Source organism: Oreochromis aureus, linkage group 9 (assembly GCF_013358895.1).
Source record: "Oreochromis aureus strain Israel breed Guangdong linkage group 9, ZZ_aureus, whole genome shotgun sequence".
NCBI classification, from domain to species: Eukaryota; Metazoa; Chordata; class Actinopteri; order Cichliformes; family Cichlidae; genus Oreochromis; species Oreochromis aureus.
The window spans coordinates 2,687,253-2,715,229 of NC_052950.1; the positions used below are offsets into that span (position 1 = coordinate 2,687,253).

Genomic DNA, 27,977 nt, shown 5'->3' on the forward strand with positions numbered 1-27,977 from the left:
AAGCGTGAGCAGCGTGTGGCAAAACAGGATTCAAATTATGTTTAAGAATATGTGAAACAGACGTTTTTGCCTGCACATCCACTTTGGTGGTCCACCGTCAGCCCTCAGTGCGTCTGCGCTCTCTCCCTCATTCTTTCCCCCTCTCGCTCTGTTGCTCAGGCGCTGTTCTCCACCTGACAGCAAGCGGAAAGAAACACACGGAACCGCGCTCCCAGCAGCTCACCAGCAGGTATAAAGGGTCGTGCTGGAGGGAGCATCGGGTGCCCGTGCTGAACGTTGCATACTGCTTTACACAGCGGCATGGAGCGCTCCTGATTCCAGCAGGACGCCTGGAGGAGCGCAGCCATTCTTTCCTCGTTACATCTCGGATCTGTTTGGACGTTCAGAGGCCGACCATGTCTGTACGAGAGAAGATCCAGACTAAAGACAGCGTTAGCCTGCTGCCCTGCTTCTATTTCGTAGAGGTGAGTCAGGCTTTGCTTTGTACCTCCATCAAACGCCTGCTACAGTGAGGATGTCATTTGATTTGATCGTATTTATATCAGAGCTCCATTATTATACACGAGCCTCTATTAGTAGGTGCGTTATATGAAGCTATATAAAAATAGGTTATTCTAATTGGTCAGCTTTAAAATGCAATAGCCTGTGATGAGCAAATGGCACGCGCGTTTTCATCGAGATTTTCATCCACTTAAAGTATGTGATAAAGCACAGCATCCCCTCTTTACCCCTCTGCTTGTGCTCAGCGCAGCCACCTGTTCTCATTATCAAAATAGGTCAAGTAAAAACCAATGGGCTGCTGCGCTTTTCTATTTTTTAAGTATGCAGCTGCAGCTATTGAATTTTATATTTCTGATATGTATGATATTAGCTGCTCACACAGTAAAACACTGACATCTCCACAATCAGCCGTGGTAATACACACAATATAACAACATAGCATCATTTTTTACTTTATTTATTTATTTTTTTTCTGATTTTCGTTGGATCCAATAGAAAGCAGAATGCAAACCACTAAATTACATTTTAAATGTTTGTGTTCATTCTCATGAGCATCAGTTATGACACCTAAACATTTCTGAAATATGTGATTTTTGAATGATACATGTCATAATCATTAGATTATGCAGAAATCATTGCACATTCTCACATTCAGCTGCTGTTTTTACCCCAACTTAGAATCGTTCACCTGCCATCGTTTTTCCAGCCAACCCCCAAAATACAAAATGAAAACACGCTGGTTTTAATTCCTTCTCAATTTAAAACATTTTAGTTGCTGGATAGTTTTTAGGCTGTGAGTATACGTCTAAGGGAATCATTTTCATTTTACAGTGTAGACCAACCAACTAGACCAAAAAGACCGTTGTCTAAGGACCTGGAATTAATCTCCTGCCTATTGTAACAAAAGGAGATCAAATGTCAAGTAAGAGGGTCTACACCAGGGGTGGGCAACCTCAGTCCACGAGGGCCGGTGTCCCTGCAGGTTTTAGATGTGTCCTTGAACCAACACAGCTGATTTAAATGGCTAAATTAGCTCCTCAACATGTCCTGAAGTTCTTCAGAGGCCTGGTAACGAACTAATCATGTGATTCAGGTGTGTTGACCCAAGGTGAGATCTAAAACCTGCAGGGACACCGGCCCTCGTGGACTGAGATTGCCCACCCCTGGTCTACACAAAACGCAGAATATTATGTAAAAAAAACAAAAAGTATGTAAGTGCATGTTAGGACTCTGTAAAGTTTAGTCAGTAAAAAGAAAGTACACCTGCCAGTTCTAAGGCTTCTTAGGAATAATAGCACAGTCTGAAGCACACTGGCACCAGATAATGGAAAGAATGAAGATATTACGAGGTTAGTTCAGGCCTCAGATGCTGTGGTGAGGAAAGCTTCGGATAAACTAGTACCCAGAGACCTCAATGAACCGAAGCAATGTTTTAAAGAACAGTGGATCAAAATGAGTGTCGCTCACTATGTGTTTAAACACCTCTCTGCATTTAATTATTAGTTATTATTCATCTCTGGCTGTTTTCCACAGCATGTCTTTATCCTGTTTTCCTTCTCTCACCCCAACCGGTCGCAGCAGATGGCCCCGCCCCTCCCTGAGCCTGGTTCTGCCGGAGGTTTCTTCCTGTTAAAAGGGAGTTTTTCCTTCCCACTGTCGCCAAAGTGCTTGCTCATAGGGGGTCATATGATTGTTGGGTTTTTGTCTGTATGTGTTATTGTAGGGTCTACCTTACATTATAAAGCTCCTTGAGGCGACTGTTGTTACAATTTGGCGCTGTATGAATAAAATTGAAATGAGCTGAATAGAAAACAACTACTTGAAAGGTAGAGTTCTGCAAGCTACTGGATTATGGTGTATTTAGTTGTCACACAGTCCCCCTGCACTGTGTCTTAGTTTTTGTTAAAATGACACAGTGTAATTTCTCTTGTGTTGTTGTTCTCAGGTTGTATTTACCTAATTTACAGACTTGGTCATTTCTTGTTATGTCCTGATAGTAAAAACCTTAGAAATCAAAGGGGATGCACTTTCTTTTTCACCATTTTTAGGTGACAAATTAGTGCAGTTAGTGCAGCCATGACAGAAGCAGATGAAGGCCAACAGTGTACTGATGCATTTTTATTCTCACACACATTTTTATCAGGAAAATCAGGTTAAAAGGTCGGTTAGAAAATAATGAAAATTAACTGATGATTTCAAACATTGAAGTGCTGCATGCAGCTTCTGTTGGCCGTCGCTCATTCACCCACTGCTGTCTTTATGCATGCCCTAATTCACTGCTGGCCTTTGGCTCTACAGTCAAACTGGCGTCATGCATTATGTAGAATATATGACTCCATTTAATACTGTGTGATAGATATTTCTGGAATGACTGCAACATTTCCATGAACGTCTCTCTCAGCAGTGACATTGTCAGGGGATTCCCCGGATTTTGTTTTGGGAATCTTTCATTTACACAGCAGTGCGACCTCACTACAGTTAATGTGGCACAACAGTGAAAGTCAGCCTTGAGCTTTTTAGAATCACTGAAGGATTTTTGCTTTTCTATTTTTACAAACAGCAGGAGGCATTTAAAGTAGGTCAGTGCTGAAAGTTTATTGCACCCAAAGAACAAAGTCCCTTGTACTTATCGTTGTGGTGAGAATGATGCGTACACTGATCGTGGGCATGCATGTCATGGTCCTGTGAGCTTCACATGATTTCTTTGAAGTCTTGTGTTTGCAGTGTGGAATGATTGTACAGCATTCACCTTTAATGACTTAAAGCAACAACAATTGAATGCATAAGCTTTAATTAATATTGGAGCTCCTCTAATCACATATGGTCAAAAGTATCCATACAGGCTTAAATATAAACAATATTAAAATATTAAATGTCCTTTAGCATGTTTAACCAGACACTTTGTCCAAGGTTCAACTAGATTTCATCTAGCTGTCGATTTGAGGTGAAGTCGAAGAATTTGGAGTCCTCCTTATCCTGTGTACTTTGTGTACTTTGTGTACCAGTACCACTGGGAGTAAAACAGCCCCAGAGCATGATCCTAGCACCGCCATGCTCGACAGCTGGTACAGTTTTCTTATGTTTTAAAACCTCACTTTTACAAACCGGATTCCAAAAAAGTTGGGACACTAAATAAATTGTGCATAAAAACTGAATGCAATGATGTGGAGATGGCAAATGTCAACATTTTATTCAGAATAGAACATAAATCACGGAACAAAAGTTGAAACTGAGAAAATTTATCATCTGAAGGGAAAAATATGGTGATTCAAAATGTCAGGGTGTCAACAAATCCCAAAAAAGTTGGGACAAGGCCATTTTCACTACTGTGTGACATCTCCCCTTCTTCTTACAACACTCAACAGACGTCTGGGGACCGAGGAGACCAGTTTCTTAAGTTTAGCAATAGGAATGCTCTCCCATTCGTGTCTAATACAGGCCTCTAACTGTTCAATCGTCTTGGGCCTTCTTTGTCGCACCTTCCTCTTTATGATGCGCCAAATGTTCTCTATAGGTGAAAGATCTGGACTGCAGACTGGCCATTTCAGTACCCGGATCCTTCTCCTACGCAGCCATGATGTTGTGATTGATGCAGAATGTGGTCTGGCATTATCTTGTTGAAAAATGCAGGGTCTTCCCTGAAAGAGATGACGTCTGGATGGGAGCATATGTTGTTCTAGAACCTGAATATATTTTTCTGCATTGATGGTGCCTTTCCAGACATGCAAGCTGCCCATGCCACACGCACTCATGCAACCCCATACCATCAGAGACGCAGGCTTCTGAACTGAGCGTTGATAACAACTTGGGTTGTCCTTGTCCTCTTTGGTCCGGATGACATGGCGTCCCACATTTCCAAAAAGAACTTCGAATCGTGACTCGTCTGCCCACAGAACAGTCTTCCATTTTGCCACACTCCATTTTACATGATCCCTGGCCCAGTGAAAACGCCTGAGCTTGTGGATCTTGCTTAGAAATGGCTTCTTCTTTGCACTGTAGAGTTTCAGCTGGCAACGGCGGATGGCACGGTGGATTGTGTTCACTGACAATGGTTTCTGGAAGTATTCCTGAGTCTATTCTGTGATTTCCTTTACAGTAGCATTCCTGTTTGTGGTGCAGTGTCGTTTAAGGGCCTGGAGATCATGGGCATCCAGTATGGGTTTATGCCCTTGACCCTTACGCACAGAGATTGTTCCAGATTCTCTGAATCTTCGGATGATGTTATGCACAGTTGATGATGATAACTGCAAAGTCTTTGCAATTTTTCGCTGGGTAACACCTTTCTGATATTGCTCCACTATCTTTCTGCGCAACATTGTGGGAATTGGTGATCCTCTACCCATCTTGGCTTCTGAGAGACACTGCCACTCTGAGAAGCTCTTTTTATACCCAATCATGTTGCCAGTTAACCTAATTAGTGTTAATGGGTCTTCCAGCTCTTCATTATGCTCAAATTTACTTTTTCCAGCCTCTTATTGCTACTTGTCCCAACTTTTTTGGGATTTGTTGACACCGTGAAATTTTGAATCAACATATTTTTCCTTTAAAATGATACATTTTCTCGGATTAAACTTTTGATCTGTCACCTACGTTCTATTCTGAATGGAATATTGACATTTGCCATCTCCACATCATTGCATTCAGTTTTTATTCACAATTTGTTTAGTGTCCCAACTTTTTTGGAATCCGGTTTGTACTCCAGTCATACCTTTGTTGTTGTGGCCAGTGTCCCTGCAGGCTCCCTGGGAGCCTGAGGAGTGTGCCAGGATACCTGAGAGGAGAGTTTGCCTGTTAGATAAACCTCGGCTTTGGAGGAACAGTGTGGTTTTCATCCTGTTTGTGTAAAACTGGAGAAGCTCTTCATACATGTGTTCATCTTACACCTTGTTTACTGTGGTGAACACAGAATCTGTTGTCTTCCACTATGTGACAAACTGAGCCTGACTCTGTGCTCCTCGTGTGAGCTGTTATCAGCCCTCGTTTTTTTCCCCTTCACTCAACTGTTTATTACTGTAAACACAGCAAAGCAAGCTATTATGTGGCTGCATGTCAAACAGCAACATATCTGGATTCATTAAGCTTTGATGCTATCAAGTCATTTCCTCAATGTTCATTCAATAAAAATGATAATAACAAAAATATTTAGTCAGCTTTATCTCTGCTTTAGTCTAACATTAGTTCTCTGCTTAACACGGTCTGATGAGTTTGCCCTGACAATGTGTTTCAAGGTTCTGTGGCTAAAAACAGAACTTGTTGTTTTAGACAGATGTCCTGAGCGTATGTGTGAAGGAAAGCTGCCAACATTTATTTGATTTGCAATTAAAAAGCGTGTGCATTTCACAGAGCTAGTCCTGACTTACTGCAGCCTCAAATTCTGCCAAGAGGCTCTTGTACTGGAGCGCTGAGCCATGGAAACAGTTGGCATTGCCACCCAGTCACACCTGACACCCCCGCGCTTTCAAACAGCTTGCTTCATCTGTTGGTCTAATAATAGTAATATACAGAACAGAATGAGCTGGAAACAGTCTATTTAGCCCTTCATCCATTCATCTTAACTGCTGAGCCGTCACTGAGCTCAAACAGACACAGTGCTTATTAAATATTTCCCACAGAATTTCAGTGAGGATAACTGAATATTAACAAGTTTATGTAGTTGTAAATATCACTGAGGTTTGGCTCAGCTAAATGATGTCAATTCACAGTCCAATATAAACACTGTTGTCCTTTTATGGATATTTTAATATAATTTGCACGTCTTTTTCAAGCTACCATTTGTTAGCCACAAAGTTAGAGAACAGCACAGACCTGGAAGTTAGTGCAAGCAAAGATGACACAGACATCAGTGCTTCAGTAGATGCACTCTGCAGCTATGCAGGACAGATAGCAACAGAGGGAGACAGAAGCTACATATGAACTTAACATTAATGTTAAGACAAAAAACAGACAAAAAACTTGGAGAGGAGGAACAAAGTTTAGTTGATTGAAGTTGCTGCAATATTCTTTTTGTATGTCACGATAAGTAGAACAGCTCCACCTCCTTTGTTTACTGTTAGCAGTGACATCTGATTTGCTTTCCCTGTTTGTTTTTTTTTGTTTTGTTTTTTCAGATATTATTTTGCATCAGCTGCTAAAAGATTAATGTTGATTAGGTTTGATGCCTTTAATACTGTGATTTTCATAGGCCAACCAATATTTACGGGAACACAGACAAAAATCAAACGTAAGTATATATTAAGGTACTTTTAGTCTGAGCTTGAGCCCTTTTCAAAGTTTAGGGAAGCAGCAACTAATGTAATCATGCTGCCTACATAGTTTGGTGATTGGATACTGTAGCAACTATCCAGCTACTGTGGGTTGTCCTCAATAAGAGTCAGAGCACTTCACTGTTTTGTACAGTTCAGTTACTTTCTGCATACCAAGGAGCAGTCACTGTCCACTCTAACAGCAGTGTCTTTGTAGAGATTCTCACAGCTACCTACTCATTAGTTATTATTCATCTCTAGCTACAGAGCTAATCTCTCTCTTCTACAGCATGTTTTCTTCCTCCTGTTACCCCAAACTGGCCCCTGAGCCTCTGTCAGAGGTTTCTTCTTATTAAAGACAGTTTTTCCTTCTCACTGTCATTAAGTGCTTTCTCAGCATTGTTGGGCTTTTCTCTGTATTATTGTAGGGTCTTAACCTTACAATATAAAGAGCATTGTGATTTGGCACTGTATAATTACAAATGAATTGAACTGAGCTGTCTGCACTGCTCCGCCTCCGTGTGCATGTCGTGGCCCTACATCTATTATCTGAGGAGAGGAGATTCTCGCTCTGACGCACTTCTTCCTGCTGCAGCAGGAACAAACACAGCTGACAGCCACAGAAAAGCTTCAGCAACACTTGTAAAGAACAACTCTGTTGTTTGACTGACACCATCATGGCTTTTTTAAATGCATCTTGGAGGTAGGTGAAGTTGTGCCAGAAACCATTGCTTCTGCAGTGCTTCAGTCATGGGTTTGCTGGGCTCCTAAATAAGACTTTGAGAAAAAAAATGCAAGGCACAATCAGTTTTATTTGCAGTTTTGAAATAAAACTTATGGTATGACAAAAAAGGGGATTGAGACACAAACTAGGCTGGCAGTGAGCGTTTGCTTATGTAGGCCAATGGAGGATCTCTGCTGGGCTGAGCTATCCCAGAGGAGACGAGGCTTTTCAGAGAAAGGGAGCATAAGCAATGCAAGACAGTCTTCTGACTTGGCTCCGATCACTCTGCTAATCCTCCATTCTGACAGCACTGGTCGCTTTGTGAGCCTTCAGTTGATTCACTAATCACTGTCTGTAAAATAATTGTGTTCATTAGGTATTCAGCAGAGGTGGGTAGTAACGAGCTACATTTACTCCGTTACATTTACTTGAGTAAGTTTTTGAAAAAAATGTACTTTTTAAGTACCTTTTTTGCACGATACTTTTTACTTTTACTTGAGTACATTTATGAAGAAGAAACGGTACTTTTACTCCGCTACATTTGCAAAATTCGACTCGTTACTTTTTAAAAAAAAATAGTTTAACACATTAGATAACATGCCGTCAGTGGAGTTTCCGGTAACTTTTTTACCAATGAGACGTGGCCATACAGTCACATGACCAGTTTGAAACCGTGGCGGGCAGAGCGGCCCAAGCGTTTCAAAGCAGTGTTGCCAACTTAGCGACTTTGTCGCTATATTTAGCGAGTTTTCAGACCCCCTAGCGACTTTTTTTCTAAAAAAAGTCGCTAAAAAAAGACATGAAAGCGCATATCGCTTTTACTCTCAACAAGCAGCGGGTGCTGTAACGCAGTCAGTTCTTCTTTTACTCTTTTACTCTTCTGCTGTTTTGTGGATCACAAGGTTTAAAACTACTTATAAACACACACACACACACACACAAAGTAACTCCACCAGAGTGCCTATTTCGGGTCACTTTTGCCGGTCGAAGCCGGAAGGAGCAGGGTTGGAATTGTGACATTAAAAAAATCAATAATTGCTAAAAGAAATTTAATTTTTAGTTCTAAATAAATTCTAACTGCATTTAGGACGTTTTTTACTTACTTTATGTCTCTTCCACGATGTTATTTCTCTCCAACAACATAGGTTACAATGATATTAGCATGACCAATTATGCAAATTAGGTGATGACGTCATTTAGCGACTTCTAGCGACTTTTAGGACAACCAATAGCGATTTTCCTTACTGAGGAGTTGGCAACACTGTTTCAAAGTAGCGACACACGGAAAGAAGAAATGTGATGGCAGAGTCTACGCTAGAGCTGAAGAGGATGAACACCTTTGGCCTCACATACAAAGAATGTTTCGCTTAAAAGCAGCACAAAAGAACAGCTATGTCTGCAGTGTCGGTGTCTTCAGTCAGAGCCAAAACAAACCAACTTTTCAGTGTGAAACAACTCAACTCGTAACCTGATGAAACGGTAAGTTTTCTCTAAATATCTTTTTAGCTGTTGTTAGCTGGATGTCGGTCTTATGTTACAGCAGCTGTGTCGAGCTCGAGCTGCGAGTCATATTTCCGGCGCTACGTTGTAGTGAGATAAGTTTGTGGGTGTTTTGTGCAGCTTCAGCTGTCTTTTAACTGCTCGCTGGTTAGCTAGCGTGAGCTATAAGCTAACAGCTAGCCTGGTTAATGACGCTGGAGTTCAACGCACATGCAAACAGCTCGTCTCTACTGCTTTAACTGTTAAAACAGAAGGCAATACTGCGGCTGACAGGGTTTATTATGTGAAACAGCAGCTTGTTTAGTTTAAACAGTCTGCATTAAGCTGGGCAAACACACTGCGATTTTTTTCAGTCGCGTTATTCCGCTCCTGCTCAAACTGTACAATTACATCGCAGGGGTTAGAAGTTCATAGGTCACGATGCAGGGTCTCACACTATACGGCCTGATGCTCTGATGCGACCTGAGTGCTCAAACTGTGCGTCCGTAACATGAAGCTTATCATACAAAATCTGTCCCTCGCTCTCCCTCTCTGTCTTTCACTCACACAGACACACACACCATCAACTCTGCTAAATTACTAATGAAAACATTGACCAGACAGCTTTGATTGAGCAGCAATGTCCATCCAGCTCTTTTCATGGTTGTTGTAGTCGTGATAATTTTGTGAGGCCACATTGAAAATATATAGAGCGTGAGCTGCCACCCAGGCAAAAGAAAAATAGAGCTATGGCACGTTATAACGTGAAAGGTTTATTGTTCTAACAATATAGTTTTAATGTTTGAACAATATAATATCACGTTATTACAATATACATAATTATCACGTTCAGATAATGTAAATATTATATTGTTCAAACGTGAAAGGTATATTGTTAGAACAATAAACTGTTTACGTTATAACGTGATAAAGCTCTATTTTTCATTTGCCTGGGTGGCAGCTCTACGCTTACGTACTCGGATGAGCTTGCCTCTTCCTACAAGTTGTGCCTCCATCTCTTGTGTCCAGATCACACGCTGCACTGCCGTGCTGCTCCACCTTTCTCTTTCATTTCTGTGTTTGTGCGTGCGCAGTGTGAGAGGCGACAGGATTTCAAACTGGTTTGATTATCATGCGACCATACGATTGATGATTGGGAGCTGGTCGTGAGGTGTTAACTGCTTTTCGTTACCCCATGTATACTACACGATGCACACACGATTAAGGCAAAACACGACCGATCCCCATAACTGTTGCGCGATTGAGAAATCGTCTCAAAATGGGCCAAAATCGCACAGTGTATGGGCAGCTTTTGGAGGCTAGCTCCAAACAAACATCTGCAGCTTGGCAGTGTATACAGCACTATAATGACCAGACCGAATTCTTTTGAAAACCTTACATCTTTCAACAGGTCTCCACTTCATCAGACATCACCTAGACACAGAGCTGGATGAGACCAGCACAAACAGCAGCCTAACCGGCGAAGATGATGGATCCATGGGGTCAGGAAAGCCAGAAGCAGAGGAACTGGAGAGGTACCTTTCATGTCCATTCACTGGAGGTGTGGATCTATTGCATGGCTTTCCTCAGATCAAGAAGCTGTCGATCAAAGTCAATACAGCTCTTCCTGCATCTGCAGCCTGTGAGAGACTTTTTAGTCATGCAGGACTCCTGTTCACTGCCAAACGGTCACAGCTTCACAGCAAGAACCTTGAGAGCAAACTGCTGTCTGATTTGATGTTACAATTAAAAATGTTTGTGTTTTTATCTGAAGAGTTTATAAATATCTGGTTTCCACTGTATATTTGATGAATGTCAGCACAAAGAGGGAGAGAGAGGAACAAGAGCAGGTGAGACACACATGTTAGTCAAATGGTTGTTTACCAAAAGTATCACCGTATCACAGGAACTCATGTATCTCGTACCTAGTGTTTCTTTTAGGTTTGTTATTTTCAAATTCTATATTTATTAAGTTATGCAGGCTTGTTTGCACAACAAGGCTAAATAATTATATAAACTTTTCTGAATCTAAATAGTGGACTTTGGTAGAATTAAAAAATAAGTGTAGTGCAGGTCTATGATGGTTTTAGTGCTACTATCATCTAGTTCTGGTTCTAGTTCTGTCTTGGTTAAATCCTAAGTAGTCCTGATTTTGAACTGTTGTAGTCCTGTTTTAATTCCAGATCAGTTCTGGGTCTGGTTGAATTGGGGTTTAGTCCTGTGTCTTGATACAGCCCCGACTTTGTTCTGCCTTGCTGCTTAATTTAAAAACTAGTTTAAGGTGTCCTGCATATGTGATATATATATATTCCCTATATGAAGTCATTCTTTTTGAACAAAACTGAAAACAGAGGCAATTAATCTTTCAGCTGAAGCTGAACCACCATTTCACTGAAGAAACAATTTATGGTAAAGTGAGCCATACACATATGAACATCCACATAGTGGAAATTTGTATTTGTCTTTTATAATTAGTTTTACTCTGATTTCAGTGTTTATTTGTGAGTGTAGTTTTTACATTTTACATATTACATTGTGTTAATCCACTGTCTATACTTCAGGGTATTTTAGTATACAGAATAAGTTTTGTTAGAATGTCTATTCTTATGGAATTTTAGCACAGATGTGGTTTTTTTTGTTTTTTTTTATTCCTGCTGCCTGCCTTGGGAATAAACTTTTCCTGATTATACCTGTTGCATCTCTTTGTCATTTGTTTCTGATTTACTTAATCCCTCCTTGTATTTAAAAGAACCAGCCCTAGTATGACATTCTGGTGCATCAGCTGCAGTCTGTTATGTTGAAGTTGCCTCGTTCTAATGTTTTCTCTGAGGCTGCTGTAAATGCGAATATATTCACTGTGGGTTTTGCTTGAAAAAGCTTTACGTTGTGAAAAACTGAAATCTTGAAATTAGAATTGTTGTGCCTTATTTTGTGGATCTTTTTACATATATTCCTTTTGAAAATACTAAAATTTGTATATTTATTTATTTTTGATTGTCTGATAGCATTTATTTATAAAATCGGACATTTCAAACAGTTACTCGCTAGATACTCTTACTTGAGTAACCTTTTCACCAAGTACTTTTTTACTCTTACTCGAGTAACTTTTTTGACGACTACTTTTTACTTTTACTTGAGTAATAATATTTTAAAGTAATGATACTCTTACTTGAGTACAATTTTTGGATACTCGACCCACCTCTGGTATTCAGTCAAATAGTCATTACTTGGGTAAACTAGCCTATCACTAAAATGGTCCAGTAACACTCATTCTGTGTGTGTGCACCTTCATTAGCACCAAGTAACATTCTTCCAGCTGAGTGTGACAAGCCTGTACAACAGCCAAGCCTGTTTTTGAAATATGTGTTAAGTTGAGTGCTTCAGATGCTCTAGAAAATGTTGTTTTTCTTTTATTTTTATTCTCTGAGAAACGGGGAATTAATATGACAGAAATATCCATAGTATGTTAAAATCTCCCAGTTCTTTTAATCTTTGGGCTGAAGGAAGGACAATACTCGGTGTATATATGCTCAATCAACAATATTTTATTTCCATATAATTCAACACTTAAGAGCATAAGAACCATCATGATGGGGAGAGTTGCCTGCAGAGGGTCACAGCAAGTCTCAAAATGGTGACGGGTTTCTCAGCCTTTTATAGCCTCTAGTAGCCCCCACCTAGTCGTAAAAGCCTAAACATTCACATGTTTTCTCTCTTACGGCGCCTAAGTTATGACCTCGGCTCCCTGTCTTTCTGCTCTCTGTAAGGGTGGGGGTATGGAATGTGGTCGTCTCTTCTTCTATTTTAGACACAAGGTCTTCTGCACCCAACATTCTCTTCATGATTCAGCAGTATGAAATGTCAAGAAACAGTGTAACACATTCAACAGTGTTGAGTAATGCAGGTCAATCAAATAGATCTAATGTTTTTCACACTCTTTTAAGTCAGAAGTATAATGCAAACTAAAACTACCTACTGATCACACACTCTATATTAAGGGGTATAATATGATCTACAGCAGTATCATAATTCAACTACTTTGATTACAGATATAAAGTAACATATGATAACAAAATAATCTCACAATTCCCCCTTTTGATCTCTTTTTTTAAGAGATCACTTATAACATACACTCCAGCGTTACAAGATCCAGCTTTTCTTGGTCCTGAGGCCCTCTGTCCCCCTTTAACGGGTCGACCATATGTGAAATGACCTCTGTGTTTGCACAGTTCAGATGCAAGAAAAATTAGATTTACAACCATAACAGCAGTTACAGATGACACTCCCATCACTCCCCAATTCTCCCACAGCTTTATTTTGGTGCTCCAGTTTCCCACCCCCATTTTGGTGCCACCTTATACCTTTCAAATGTACTCAGACTAGAACCTCTGTCTAAGGAGCTTTTAACCTTTATTTTATTGCTGCAGCTACCAGTATCTTCCAGTTGGGTGATTCTCAGCTTCTTTCTTCGACCTCTGGGGTTAGACCACCCTTTAGTCGGTGCACAGATCAGGGGATTATTCTGCCCCGATTTCAAACAAAGATCTGTGTATTCTGGGGTCACCGCCGTGTCCCCCTTTTTGCCAAGAGCCTCCCGAACCTCGTTGGTCTGGTGTTCCTAGATTTTCGCCAACCCCTTCATGGTTATTGCTGTGTTTATGGGATCCATCTTCTCGAGGAGCCCAAACGCCATGACACTTGACCCCAGTTGCTGTCTCGGCAGTCCCTACATCTGTCTCTGCTGGAGGATCCTCGTATCTCCGTAACCTCGTCTGGTGTCTGTTCCTTTCTCTGTAAGAGACAGAAAACCAAAACACCTCTCTCCCTAGCCTTGATAATCTAATGTTGTTATCCATTGCTCCTCTAGTGATTCAAAGTTGGTATAAAATATTATGTTCAGAACTCTGTGACCCAGGGACTCATTCTAATCATTATCTATGTGTGTAAGCGTGTTTGCATCCTCTGCACTCAAAGTCAATACCTACAATATATCAGTCCGGACAGTCACGCCGAACGAAGCTTATGCCCTTCAAAAGACTGAGTGTCAACTCATTATGAGCACATTTGCAATGTGTTTATGAAAGTGATTATAACCGCTTAGTTTAATCAAGAAATCAAAAACAAAAACAAATTAACCATTTTTTCTAACACATTATAAGCTTAAGTTTTACCATACCTAAATTATTAAACACAAATAAAGTCATAAAATGTTCATAAAACCATTGTTTGATGTTAAAACTCAACTTCCACTCCCCCCTTTTTGACACACTCCCATGTGTCAATTCATCGGAGCTAGAAAATTAAAAGAGAAGGTTAGTGACATCATATCTCAGAACTCAAAATTAGCAACCAAAGGGTTAAATCTGCAGTTCCACCCTCTCATGTGAAGCTACCGTCTCCTCTTCAGTCTCTCTTATCCTCCTGCTCCTGCAAAAACAAAACAAAACAAAGCGAAGCATCCACCCTTCTCTTGCCGGCTGGGTGAATTGTTTGTCAGCATTTACTAATCCTAAAGTTGGTGCAGTCATTGTCTCAGTATCAAGTCAGTCAAAACTTTTAGTCAGTCCATCCCAGTCCAGTCACATGCATTCATTCACACACATTCATACCAGATGTTGCTGATAATGGAGTCTCACGCGTGACCTATTCGAGCATCCATCACCAGCAAGATGACGTCATCGTTTTAAAAAGAAAACAATTCTTTGTTTTTCGGACTGGATTGACTCGCTGCAATCATTTTAGACTCAGGACTTCTCACGTGATCAGTGTCCCATATAAGTGAATTTCTCTCAAGCCAATTACAATCATGGAGAAGCAAACTTTGCAACTGTTTACAGTAATAATATTTTATAGCGCTTTAAATCTCAATCTTTCAGGCCTGGTTTAAAGAGCTGATTGTTAAATCATGAACTCACAAAATATCACCACCGGTGGATCACCTCTCAGATTTTCCTCAGTGCACTGTAACAAAAACAAAAACAGACGTAACCAACAAAATACTAATAAAATAACACAAACTAGGGCCCGTTGCAGACATGTCCAAACATAAACTCATCCCTCTCTCGCTTACGAGAAAGAACACAACCCAAAGCTCACTGATAAAATCAAGCTAGCGCTAAGCAAAACCAAAAAATCAACCAGAAATTCACAGGAACGTTTTGCTTCCTGTCGGGACAATATTGTGTGGGAATGAGAACCTCAGGTACCGTAACACCTTTTGTTCCTCCTTGAATTAAATTTCAATCACAGAAAATGCAGTACTTCGACCTAAAACTTACACTATTAATTCATCATTTTCACTCTGTGCCTCTGCTCCTCATCAGGCTGTGTGAAGCACAGCAAAGAATTCAGTCAAGGCCTTGAACCATAAACAGACATCACACACAGACATTGTTTTCATAACCAAACTGTTTCAGACCTTACCCCTAAAATCTACATAAATGTACTCTGGGTGACATAAAACACATTTTAAGTAATCAACGATAATCAATGGCCCCTCATAAAAACTATGTATTGGGATATTTGTGTGCAGCATTTTGCATATCAGCATAAGCATTTGTTAGCAAAGCATTCTTCATTGCGTCAGCGTGTATGTGTGTGTGCGCGCATCACTCTTCGTTGCACAAGCGTGTGCATGTGTATGTGTATGTGTGTGTGTATGTGTGTGGATCACTTCTCAGTGAATCAGCATTCCAATGTGCGTGTGTGTGTGTGTGTGTGTTCATCACTTTCCTGTTCTGGTGTCTTGGGTAAACCACAGCCTGAAGCGTGCCCTGGGGTCCTGCCCTCCTCCTTTTCAGTCTGTTTGCGACCATTGCTGCTGCTGCTGCTCAAAGTTCAGTCCGTCCTGGTTCTAACCCCAATTGGGGCAGTCCTTTCTCCAATGTCCATGCTCACCGTAGGTGAAACCTGCATCTTCTTCTCCTGTATTTTGTCCATTCTGAGGTGCCTTTTGACCTCAGTTACTCCTCCTGTCTCTGTCGCGCCCCTTTTTGCTGCCCGATCATGCGTGTTGGTCCATCACTGTCCTGCACAGTGTTAATGCAGAGTTATCAAGATCAGCATCCTTTTGCTTGACCTTACTTTTCATTCGGGCTTGGCGGGCGTCTCGTCACAGCTCTGTCAGCTGAAGCTGTCTGAGAATTTTCCCCTGTAGTGAAACGGGCCTTAGGTTTAATGCTCTCCGTCTCTGCTGCATGAGATCGCATTCCTGCAGCACTGTTGACATTTTCAGGTTGTTGTTGTGGGTCCAGCTGTTGCAGCATTTGGTCAGGGTCACGTAGAGGGAGAGCAGGAGTCCAGGTCAGCCTCGGCTTTCAGGGCCAGCAAAGCAGCCTGTAATCAAACATAAAGAGAAAAAACAAAAACAAAAAAAAAACAAACAAACCAAAAACAAACAAAAGTGTACGAACAGGAAAATGATGTTGTGTTGGCTGTGTTACAACGAGAGGGAGAAACACCGGGCCAGGCCCTGTGTCAGCCTTCTCTCCCCTTTTTCTCTTTTTTTTTCTTTCTCACGATATAATTAACTCATAGCCCACCAAGTTGACAGGACAACATGCACATGTTCAAATTCCTAAGATCATGTTTAAAGTCACAAAGAGAAATTTTCTTTCCAATCACTTGTTGTTCAATCATCAGAAAACATCTCACAATTTGACTCTTAACCACTAAATTTGTTGTTTCCTCACTGGTTGGTCATACCAGTCTCTTTATTTTCTTTTTTTTCTTTGAAATTAAATTGTTGTCCTGCAACCCAGAGGGTTTATTTGTTAGTAATGGATAAACTTCATCATTTAACAACAGAAGTATGTTAATTTTGCTGCTTTAACCTTGCTGGAAAATCTTCACATGTTCATGAGTGTAAGCTGTTTTTTCATTGCATGTGTGTGCTTTTTAGGCAGGTTAATTTTAACTTTTTCTCAAACTAGGCGTTACCTTAAAAGGAGCCTTTCTCTCAGATTTCTCTGCTTGTGTGTGTTTTGTTTCACCTTTTGTTGTGATGTCTCGGACGCCTTCCCAACCTCCACAAGTCTGTTGGCCCCAAAATTCAACCCAATTTCATGTGCTCTTACAGATTTAGTTTCTCCTCTAATTCTCTCCTCGCTGCTGTCTGTTTCACAGCTGCTGACAGCTGCTGATTCTTGCTGGGTGTGGTTCCCCTTACTTATAATTTTGCTTCGGCCGCTGTGCTTGTGGGGGCAGTTGGTCCAGGTCCGTAGCTTCCTGTATTAACACACTAAGAGAGATTTATTTAATATCATTTTCATCACTGTTAAACAGATAAGCAGGCAACACGCCCACCTTGACAGCGCAAACTGCACGCCAGTCTCCCAACACATTCCTCTCTCTGCTCCTCAATAATTCTCCACTACGCACCTCTTACTCTCTCTCTCTTTTTTTTATTATTTTTATTACACCACAGAGTAATACACCCAATTATGCCCGCTCTATCTCTATGTGGCTCCAAATTCCTCTTTATTTAATTTCACGTTATCAGGGACAGGCACACAACAATTTTAACCACTGAAACGTCACTGAAACGAGGACTCTAACCTCTATTTTAAGAAATGAGGACTCTAACCTCGGTTTTCTTTTGACTACTATAGAACTCAACCTTAGATGTCAAAGCATTCTCTTGTTCTATTCCAGAATAAATGTGAACCCGTGATTACACGGCCGTTCCAGTGTTACTCTGTTATCGTTTGAGGGCCCTGAGTTCTCAGGTGATAAGCCTGGACCTCCAGACGCCGCTGGTCCGTGCGTCGCGTCCGACACACGGTGGGGGAGCCAACCCCAGGACAAAATTAATTTCCACAGGTACACTAGGCGTCAACCTTTGATCTTAAAGCATTCTCTTCGCACTAATGTCCTCCTATTCACACATCAACCGCCACTGTCACTGTGTTCACGCTTCACACACGGAAACACACCCAGAGCGCGCCTCACACACACAGCGCGTTTCACCAGCAGTGAGACCCACAGAGAGCGCTTCTCATCAGCGGAAATTTACACAGAAACCTCTGAACTCAACTGTTAGAACTCTTCTGAAGCACAATCGCACCATACACCAGGTACCCTTTTACTGCGCTTATGGCGCCACAACGGGCAAAATCGCATCATAAAACAGAAGTGATGCTCGTCCTCAAGCTCAAAACCGTCACCATAAACCAGCGTCTACTTTACCTTTAATCGGGTGAAGTAAATATTTTACTTATAATTTTATGACCGCAGCCCTCGAGGCTCAAAACCGACACCATAAACCACCGTCTAACCTCTTTTCAACGTGCTGAAACCAGCAACCCCTCACTACTGTACTTATGGCCGCCACACCGGAACACGGCCGTATCATAAACCAAAACCTACGGACGTGTTTCGCATTACGCGTTGCCAGTGCTTAACCGACACCGTAAGCCAGTATCTGCTTAACCTTAATTTCACACTAATTTTATGACCGCATCAACGAGGACTCAACCGACATCATAACCCACTTCAAAACCTCTATTCAATGTACTGAAATTATGGCCGTCTCCAAAAGATTCTAATGTATTATTGCTACAGAAGCCAGTCTTAGACAAAGTTAAATGTGGAAGGTAAAGTGGGCTGCAACTAGCTCAACGTAGTATATTATTAGTTTCTTGGTAGATGCAATTAAACTGCAACTAGCTCAACGTAGTATATTATTAGTTTCTTGGTAGAAGCAGTTTATTTAACACACTGGAATTCAGCCTCAACTTATGTTGTTAGTATCTTGCGCCAAAAACCAGACACCGACAAATTTAATGTGAAAATACGTGTAACTCAGCGAACAGATTAATTTGGAAAGCCCAATATGCACATTTGGTATTTATAATACAACAGGCTGTGCTTACCTTTTTATTCTGTTAGACCGGTCTTCTGTTCGCCTCGCCCCACGATCTCACCACAGGCCAAATCTGCCCCTCCTCAGCACACCAAAGATCCGGGTCACCAGGCACCAAGTTGTTAAAATCTCCCAGTTCTTTTAATCTTTGGGCTGAAGGAAGGACAATACTCGGTGTATAAATGCTCAATCAACAATATTTTATTTCCATATAATTCAACACTTAAGAGCATAAGAACCATCATGATGGGGAGAGTTGCCTGCAGAGGGTCACAGCAAGTCTCAAAATGGTGACGGGTTTCTCAGCCTTTTATAGCCTCTAGTAGCCCCCACCTAGTCGTAAAAGCCTAAACATTCACATGTTTTCTCTCTTACGGCGCCTAAGTTATGACCTCGGCTCCCTGTCTTTCTGCTCTCTGTAAGGGTGGGGGTATGGAATGTGGTCGTCTCTTCTTCTATTTTAGACACAAGATCTTCTGCACCCAACATTCTCTTCATGATTCAGCAGTATGAAATGTCAAGAAACAGTGTAACACATTCAACAGTGTTGAGTAATACAGGTCAATCAAATAGATCTAATGTTTTTCACACTCTTTTAAGTCAGAAGTATAATGCAAACTAAAACTACCTACTGATCACACACTCTATATTAAGGGGTATAATATGATCTACAGCAGTATCATAATTCAACTACTTTGATTACAGATATAAAGTAACATATGATAACAAAATAATCTCACAAGTACCAGTTTGCCCAGTGGTAGAACTCTCCATCCATGTACAAATGTGTTGTTGACATAGGTAAACAACTGACTTACAACCCCATCTCTAAGGCTGTGAACCACAGTGACAGTCAGAATTCATAAAAGGAGAAAATAGCCAGCCTCCCAAAATTACTCCATGAGTGCGACTAATCCAGAAGGCAACAAAACAATCCAAACATCATTAACCTGCAGGCCGTATTTGTCTCAGTTAAGGTCAAAGTTCATTGTTCAACAACAAGAAAGAGACTAGACAAGTTGCATTGATGGGAGAAAACCACTGCTGACCAATAAGAACACAAAGACTCAGCTCAAATTTTCCAAAAATAACCTCTAAGACTTTTGGGCCAAAATTCTGTGGACTGACTAAAGTGGAACTTTTTAAACGTACAACTTCCAAAAAGTTAAACATTAAAATCTACATCCCATTACATGTGTCTTAAAAGTAACACATTTCCTGAAAGCATCAAACATGGCGGTGGTAGCACGATGATCTGGGGCTGCTTTGCTGCTTCAGGACTTCAATGCTTCGCCTTTACTGATGGAACCATGAAGTCTGCTGTGTACTAGACAATCCTGAAGGTCACAGGCATGACTTTCAACATTGTACTGCAGGTCAGACACTTAACCCACACATTAAAATGAATAACAGGGGTTTTTAAATGTATATACAGAAACCAGACAGAGATGACTGAAACAGCAAGCCAATACTTTACCTCAAACAACTGAATGGATACATGCGCTGTTTGAAGCAACTAATTGCAGCCCAAGTTTTTTTTTTTTTAAACCACTTATTGTGTTTGTTTGCTGTTTTGTGGAAAAAAAACAAATTTCACTGACACAGGACCTCTCAAATTAAAATGATACAAAAAACATCAACTCAGTTCAAAACCAAATACAAAAAGGGGAGTTTGTGACGATACTGTATCAAGTTTCAAGGTTCAAGGTTCTTTATTCGTCATATGCATAGTTATACAGGTATAACACACCGTGAAATGTAACCTGACACGCTCCTCGACTTGTGCAAAGGGGAGGAAGAACATAACATATATATATAATATATACATTAGGTGAATGTACAGTAATAGCATGTATGCAGCAAGCAGGTGAATTCTGCCGGATTGCAGAAGTTGGAACAGTTTGCTGCCAGGATGGGACGGGTCCTTCAGTATCTGAGCTGCTCTGGTCCAGCATCTCCTGATGTAGATGTCCTGAAGGGGGGGGGGGGAGAGCAATCCTGCAGCAGCGTTCTGCTGTACAGATCACTCTCTGGAGAGCTTTTTGGTCCTTAACACAGCTGTTCCCAAACCAGGATGTGATGTTCTGTGTGAGGATGCTCTCCACAGCGCCTGTATAGAAAATCCTGACGACTGGTGAGACCCTGAACTTCCTCAGTTGTCGCAGGTAATACAGGTGCTGCCTTTTTGGTCTGGACCTGAATGTGGGCAGACCATGTCAGGTCTGAGGAGATGTGGACACTGAGATACTTGAAGGACTGCACCAACACTTTGATCCTCTGGATTTTGATGTCCATTTCTGGCAGTTGTGTCACTGTCTACCGAAGCAGCTTCACAAATCCCATCATATCTTCACTCTGGAATAAGGAGCTTGGAAAAATCAAACATCTTCACTCTGGAAGATCTTAATGTTTTTGCATCTCCGTCTGTTTTTAGAGATCCTTGCAGTTTGTGGAGAGGTCCATGTCAAGGTGAATCTGGTATGGTGCTCTTTGACTGTGCAAGCTCTTTCCTCTATTTGTCCAGTTCTTCCTTTGTGTTTAGCAGTTTGGTCTTTAATATCTGTAAGACATTTTTGTGTAATTATGCTCATCTTGATATACTTTATGCAGCTTTTTCAACTCTTTGAGTAGCATTAGGTCAGGCTGGCTTTTGCCACTAAGCTAGCTGGGCTTGGTGCGCTCTGTTTACCCTCTTTTTTTTTCTTCCAAGTATCTTTACACAGAGTTATTGTCTCATGGTCGTAGTCATTTTGTAGGAGTGTATTTATTTCTAGCTGCTATTATGTATAATTGTCACTTATTTTTCTTGTTGTTTGGTGGAGCACCACTGTTTTACTAAATTAGCTTCCATGATGTCACTGGAAGTGTTTCTTTTTTTTTTGTTTTTATTTATTCATTTTTATGATAATCCAACAGAAACGAGAGACAAACAGAACGTTAACATTCTCTGACAAAGGAGCATCAAAAACCAAATAAACCCCAGACCAAGATCAATAAAATAAGATATAAAGGGAATTTATAACCTTATAGTACAGCATCCCAGGATTCTTCTTCATTCACCCAGGTATCTTCGTCACACAGCTTGCTGTCATTCGCTCCACTGTGTGAACTCTTTTCACTCTGTTTCCGTTGTGTTATGGATGGTGGGCTTGTTTCTTTCCATTAGTATCTGTAGAATATATTTTTTGTCTGGACTATGTCTCATTGTAGCTCATTTAGTGGAGAATTAACTTGAAGGATTTTCTCTGCATACATTACAGTGATAAGAACATTTAAGAGTTCCCATTTCTCCTAAATATGTCCTGCATTTCGACAGAAACATGTGAGAAACATGTTTCTCAGATGGGAGATGTTTTTCTTCTATGCTGTTAGGATTAATCAAATCTCTTTCTTTATGGTTCAGGATGTAATGTGTTATTTAAAGATATCTATATACGTGTTTAGAGGGGAGTTGGAATTGTTCCTGAAGCTGGTTAAATGACTTGTTCCATTAATGAATTGATTTATTGTATTAAGGCCTGCACTGGCCCTCCTACTAAAGCCACTGTCCCACACAGGAACTCTACATTGCCTCTCACTGGCTTGGCACTTGAGACAGATAAAGAGCCCTCCAATTTTTTTCTTATTGTTGTCTACGCCTCCAGAGTATGTTCTGCCCAATCATTTTCTATTTTTAGGTTTTTGACAGATTTTGCATTAATGAAAGGTAAAGTGTTGAAGGTGAACAGTCCTTCAACTTTATCTGCCACAAAGGATGCAATCTTTTTAATCTTCATTTGGAGCGTATAATCCTCCAGTTGTTCCAGTTAACATCATATAACAGCCTTCGTCATCCTGAAAACCTTTCCTTTACTGTAGTAAGCACATTTGTTAAACAGGACAGCAACCCCTCTGTTCGTCCCGCTCCTGCAGGAGGCATCATATACTTGGTTGATGTTTTGTCTCAGATGCCTGGGTTTCTGGAATCAGAGCTGCAGAGTACCGTCTCTTTAATTGTCCAAGGATTTTTTTTCTTCTCCTAATTAGGTTATTAATTCCTTTTACTTTATAACTAACAAAGTTCATGTGTGTCATATTCTCCACATGATCACGTATTCGCCTTTGCGTTCTAACATGTGTATAATGTATACATGCTTAGTTTGTAAGTAAAAATGTAAACTCTGTCTGTAACATGTCAGAGAGAAAGAAAAGTTATCGTTAAAAAAGAACAGGGCCTCCACGCTTCCAGTTGTGGACGACCCGCATTTATACTGGGGCAGAGAAGTGTGACCCTCCTTCTCTGTGGGAAAAATGCTTAATGCACAAATAACCAATATCACACTGTTATATTGTAAAAATGAGTGTGGTCCACTCATATTAATCCTAAACACGTCCCCCGCCTGGACTTTATGAAGCATAATGTTTGTAAATATGTGACAGTTTACATCTATATTTTGGCAGAATAATATCCATTGTATGTTGTGTACATCTTACTTCTCTCTGTCTTTTTTCTTTTTTCCTTTTCTACCTATCAACCAGCATACCTTCAAGTCACTGTAGTATTTAACTCATTTAAAGTTCTTCCTGCATGAGGGGCCTCAGGTCTGATGTTGACAACGCTGTCTGTCTTTGTCTCTTCCTGTTGCTTGTCCAGCCTTCCTTCAGCTCGTCTTCGATGCGCTTTCTCCACACCATGTTCTGACTCTGAGCTCTTTCAGCAGCGGTGCAGCCTCTGTTAGTGTTGCAAAGGTCTTCTCTCCTGCATCCAGCTTTATTCTCAGCTTTGCTGGGTATAGACATTTCGCCTGCATGTTTTTTTTCTTTTAAGTTGCTTTTTTCTTTTAAGTTGGTCCTCTTCGTCTGTAGGCTGGATGAGTGGTCTTGATCAAAAAAGATTTATCTTGGAAGAAGACTTGCCTCTGGCTCCATGCTGGCTGTATGATTTTGTCTTTTATTCCTGTATCTATCATCTCACTATGATAGCTCTATGAGGCATCATGAGGTCTGTAGGTCGAGGACCAAGTGAACGATGCGCCCTCTCAATCATATCATTTCCTTCACTTCCCTCTGGAATCTGAAAAATCCTTATGTTGTTGTGTCTCAGTCTGTTTTGTAGCAGGTATCACAGCGCCCTCTGGTGTCACATAAGTGTGTCTTCTGCTACTTCTTTCCTCTATTTGTCCAATTCACTCTTCATATTTAGTGATTTGGTCTCTGATATCTGTGACCGCTTGTTCCAGTCTTTCGAGTGGCATCTTTGTGTGGTTGTGTCCATCTTGGTTCTCTTTACGTAGCTTTTGCAGTTCTTCCAGTAGCATTAGCTCCGGCTGATCTTGGCTAGTGTCAGCAGTGTTTAAGCTAGCTGGGCCTTTATTTATCTTCTTTTTCCTTCCAAATATCTTTGTTTTTTGTTCATAGTCATTTCATATAGGTTTTCTGTTCACCTGGCTGTTTAACAGCCTGTTGACTTCAGTTGTCACGTATTTCTTGTGTTGTGTGGCGGAGATTCGTTGTTTTGCTGCTTAGCTCAACCTGGCATCACTGGAAGTCCCCCTGAAGAGTTTATTTTTTAGTCACTGTGTGTTTATATACAACTCTGCATGAGATCATTAGTTATTATTAATCTCTGGCTCTCTTTCACAGCGTGTCTTCGTCTCGTCTTCCTCCCCTCACCCCACCCAGTTACGGCAGATGGCCGCCCCTGAGCCTGGCTCTGCCGCAGGTATCTTCCTGTTCAAAGGCAGTGTTTGCTTCCCACTGTCGCCAAAGCAGTTGCTCAAAGGGGGTCGCATGATTGCTGGGGTTTTCTCTGTTTTCTTTGTAATGTTGTAGGATCTTTTTATTACAACATAAAGCACCTTGAGGCAACTGTTGTTGTGATTTGGCGCTGTATTTAAAAAACTTGAGTTGAATTTTGTGTTGATCGTGGTTTGTTGGATATAGTAAGCAAATTTACCGAAGGATTATTCCCCTGTCTCTGCCATCTGTTGTGGCATCTTTCAGTGGTGTAGAATTATAGGAAATTAAACATTGCCAACTCTTCAGACTTAGACCCTGTAATGATGGGTTAAAATATATATTATATCAACATAAAAATGTTGCATTCATGTACTAGTCTCGATCATGTAGTTTCTGTCAGGGTGGTGAGGCCTTTATGCAAAAGTGCACCCAAAAGCAGAGCGACAAAGAGTAAGATTTACAGAGTTTACTTTTACACTAGAGATAAAGATAAGTACAAGTCTGGGGTTTCTTCCACGTCTGAAGGATGTATCGACTACGGATGAGAATTGATAAGAATTTAGCAAGTCCGATTCATTATCAGTATCACTTATTGATTGTCACTGGGTTCTCACTAGCTCTGCATTGAATGGTGCTTAGTGATGGCGGAAACTCTCAAAGACATTTGTGCAAATATCTGCATGTTGTGTTGTCAAATGTTTGTGCGTGTTGGATGTATTTCCCCTCTTTGTTGTGATCACTGTTGGGCTGTTACTCAAAAAAGAAATGTATTACACATATCACACAGAATGCTTTTATTAAAAGTAATGGAGTTGTTACTAAATTGCTCCAAGGAGAAAATAATTCAGTATACTGCTAATAGTGTAACTTTTGGTTTTTGGCTAGCTTAGCGTTAGCATGCTGTCAGGTGCTTGCACAGACAGCCTAAGTTGTGTTAGCAGCATAATATAGTTGTTTCTGTCCAGGATGCAGTTTGAACTTTACAATTACGCTCTCGTCCTTAAAAATACAAGTAATGTCCATATCCACCCTATAAAGTGCCCTACTACTCCAAGGATTTTCCATGGATTCTCAGCTCCCACATACTAGCGGGCCATTAATCACTGAGATATGAAATTATCCTGTGGGCTGGATATAATTGTATCACAGGCCACATGTACATTTGACTCGCCGGGCGGGATCGATAGGCCACGGCCTAACGATTCAAAGGAATTCCTCTACCCAATTCCCATCCCTGGTATCCACTGAGAGGAGTGAGTCTAAGTTCCAGTCCCAGTTTCCACAGAGTGCAATTTTGCCAGTAATGAATGAACTGCTTATTTGGAGTGTGAGGGAGAGGGAGGGGTTGGACACTGGTTAAATCTGTAAGATGGAAGCTGTGGGAGGGTAAGCAGACAAGTGGTGAATATGAGTGAATATGAGTGTTGACCAGAAATCACAGGAAGACAAGATAAAGCCCGATTACCACACGAAGGAGGCTGATTATCTGGTAAGACTGGATGCAGCCACTGGTCCCTTTATATTAGAGCAGAGGAACCGGATATGAGAAGGGAGAGTATAGGTTTTATATGCAAATACATGGAAAAAGAAAATTTTGTAGTAAACATTTGAATTTTGAATCAGTCACCTTACAGATGTTATGAATTTTGGTTCTCTAGGAAGTTTCATCTAGATTGAACTGGTCATGTAGGAGTAATTCAGGAGCAATTATGGAATTATCTTTGTCTAATAGAGGTGCAACGGATCACGGTTGATCCGTAATCCGAACCGATCCCACTCCACGGTTTGGGACGCACATGATCCGAAGATTCGAAAAAGAAGGGAAAAAAAGTATGTGTGTGGTGCGTGTGGTCAGTCTGTCAAGCAATAGTTATGGCCAGCGCTAGCGGTCCAAGTGGAGGAGCAGAGGAGTTTGCAGTATTTAAGCAGCCCTTTGCTGCCCAGTCCGACCGGGCTAAAGCTATTACAAAAGCTATTGGGGTGTTTAGCTGCAGACGGGAGGCCGTATTCCCTTGTGTGAAACAAGGGGTTTAAACTATGATGAACGTGCTTGAGCCACGCTATGATATCCCGTTGAGTGTCCACTTCAGTGACAAGATCGTTCCAAGCATGTATGAGCAGGAAAAGTTTAAAGTTATGGCTGAACTGTCCCAGGCATCTTCTGTTGCTCTAACTACAAATGGGTGGAGCTCCAGGGCAACGGAAAGCTACGTGATTGTGACCGCTCGTTATATCACAGCGGAGTGGTAGATACTGTTACATGAAGCAGTTTCACCCCGGTTCTTTTTTTTCCTCGGGCATCCAGAGACGGCACCGGACTCAGTAGTCATTTTACAAAAACCTTTATTCATCTTCAGTTATGCATGCATCTTCTAGAAGAGGAGACGTGCAAGGCCGGTGTCCCTCTGCAGATCTTCACTTCTTTGTTTGTTACAACCAGTTTTATAGAAGTGACCCCACCATAAAACCCACATGGTGTGTTGCAAACTCTGTTTGTGTATGTATGTGCGAGCACGTGAGTGCCTGTGTGCGCGTACCCGTGTGTTTATGTGAGTGCACGTGAGTGAGTGTGCATGTGGGTGTGTGTGCGTCGTAACACACATTTACGTTACATTTACAGATAAGCATGTGGAGAGTCTCCTGCAAACCTACTTCTAAGTTATAACAATTATGAGTTTTTATTACAGGTACAAGCATCAGCATCAGCAACCCCCAACTGTAGCTTCCTGTCTCCTTTTATGACACCAGACCCCCAGTGTCCATAAATTCCTTTCCCTCTAAACAATTACACACTCTCAGGCCTACAGCTGCACCAAACTGAAACCCACAGACAAATCCTTCCCTATTCATCTGATCTACTGCTGGACCCTCGTATCTAAGCAAATTTAACACATTATATTCTAATAGTTGTTTTCTTGTACTCACAATACAAAGCCCTGTACTGCCCTATATTGCACCTTAATTTGTTTTTATATAATTGCGTGGAATGAGTCTTGAGTTGAATGTTTTTAATAGGCAAAAAATACTTAAATAAGTAAATGTTCAAATTTTGTCTTTTTTTCTTTTTTTGCTGATCCGAGAATTGATCCGATCCGTGACTTAAAACCGTGATCCGATCCGAACCGTGAGATTTTTGATCCGTTGCACCACTATTGTCTAACATTAAAATTTGTTTGATGATCTAAAACATTTAAGTGTGACAAAAAGCTAAGAAATCAGGAGGGAGGCAAAGACTTTATCATAGCGCTGTTGCTTGGTTATATGTTTGATGTTCAATGTTGAATCCTCTTATGATGAGTTTGGTATTCCTTCAAACTGTAAATGCATCACTCAGCAGCTTCAGACTGAATCAGTGCCTCCTCCTTTATGTAACTACACTGACACATGGGGCCGGTTGTGTTACAGAGGGTATCTGCCCCTGGCAGGATGTAATCACAGCTGCAGCACTGAC

General features: G+C 41.0%; 1 protein-coding gene across 1 annotated transcript in view; it reads left to right on the forward strand.

The window, feature by feature from the left end:
- The first annotated feature begins 225 nt into the window (after positions 1-225).
- LOC116334543 (2-lysophosphatidate phosphatase PLPPR4) overlaps positions 226-27,977 on the forward strand; it is a 63,319-nt gene continuing 35,567 nt past the window's right edge. Inside the window, exon 1 of the mRNA XM_039617748.1 lies at positions 226-464. Coding sequence (XP_039473682.1) covers positions 396-464 — 69 coding nt within the window. The 5' untranslated portion in view covers positions 226-395. The remainder of the gene's footprint in view (positions 465-27,977) is intronic.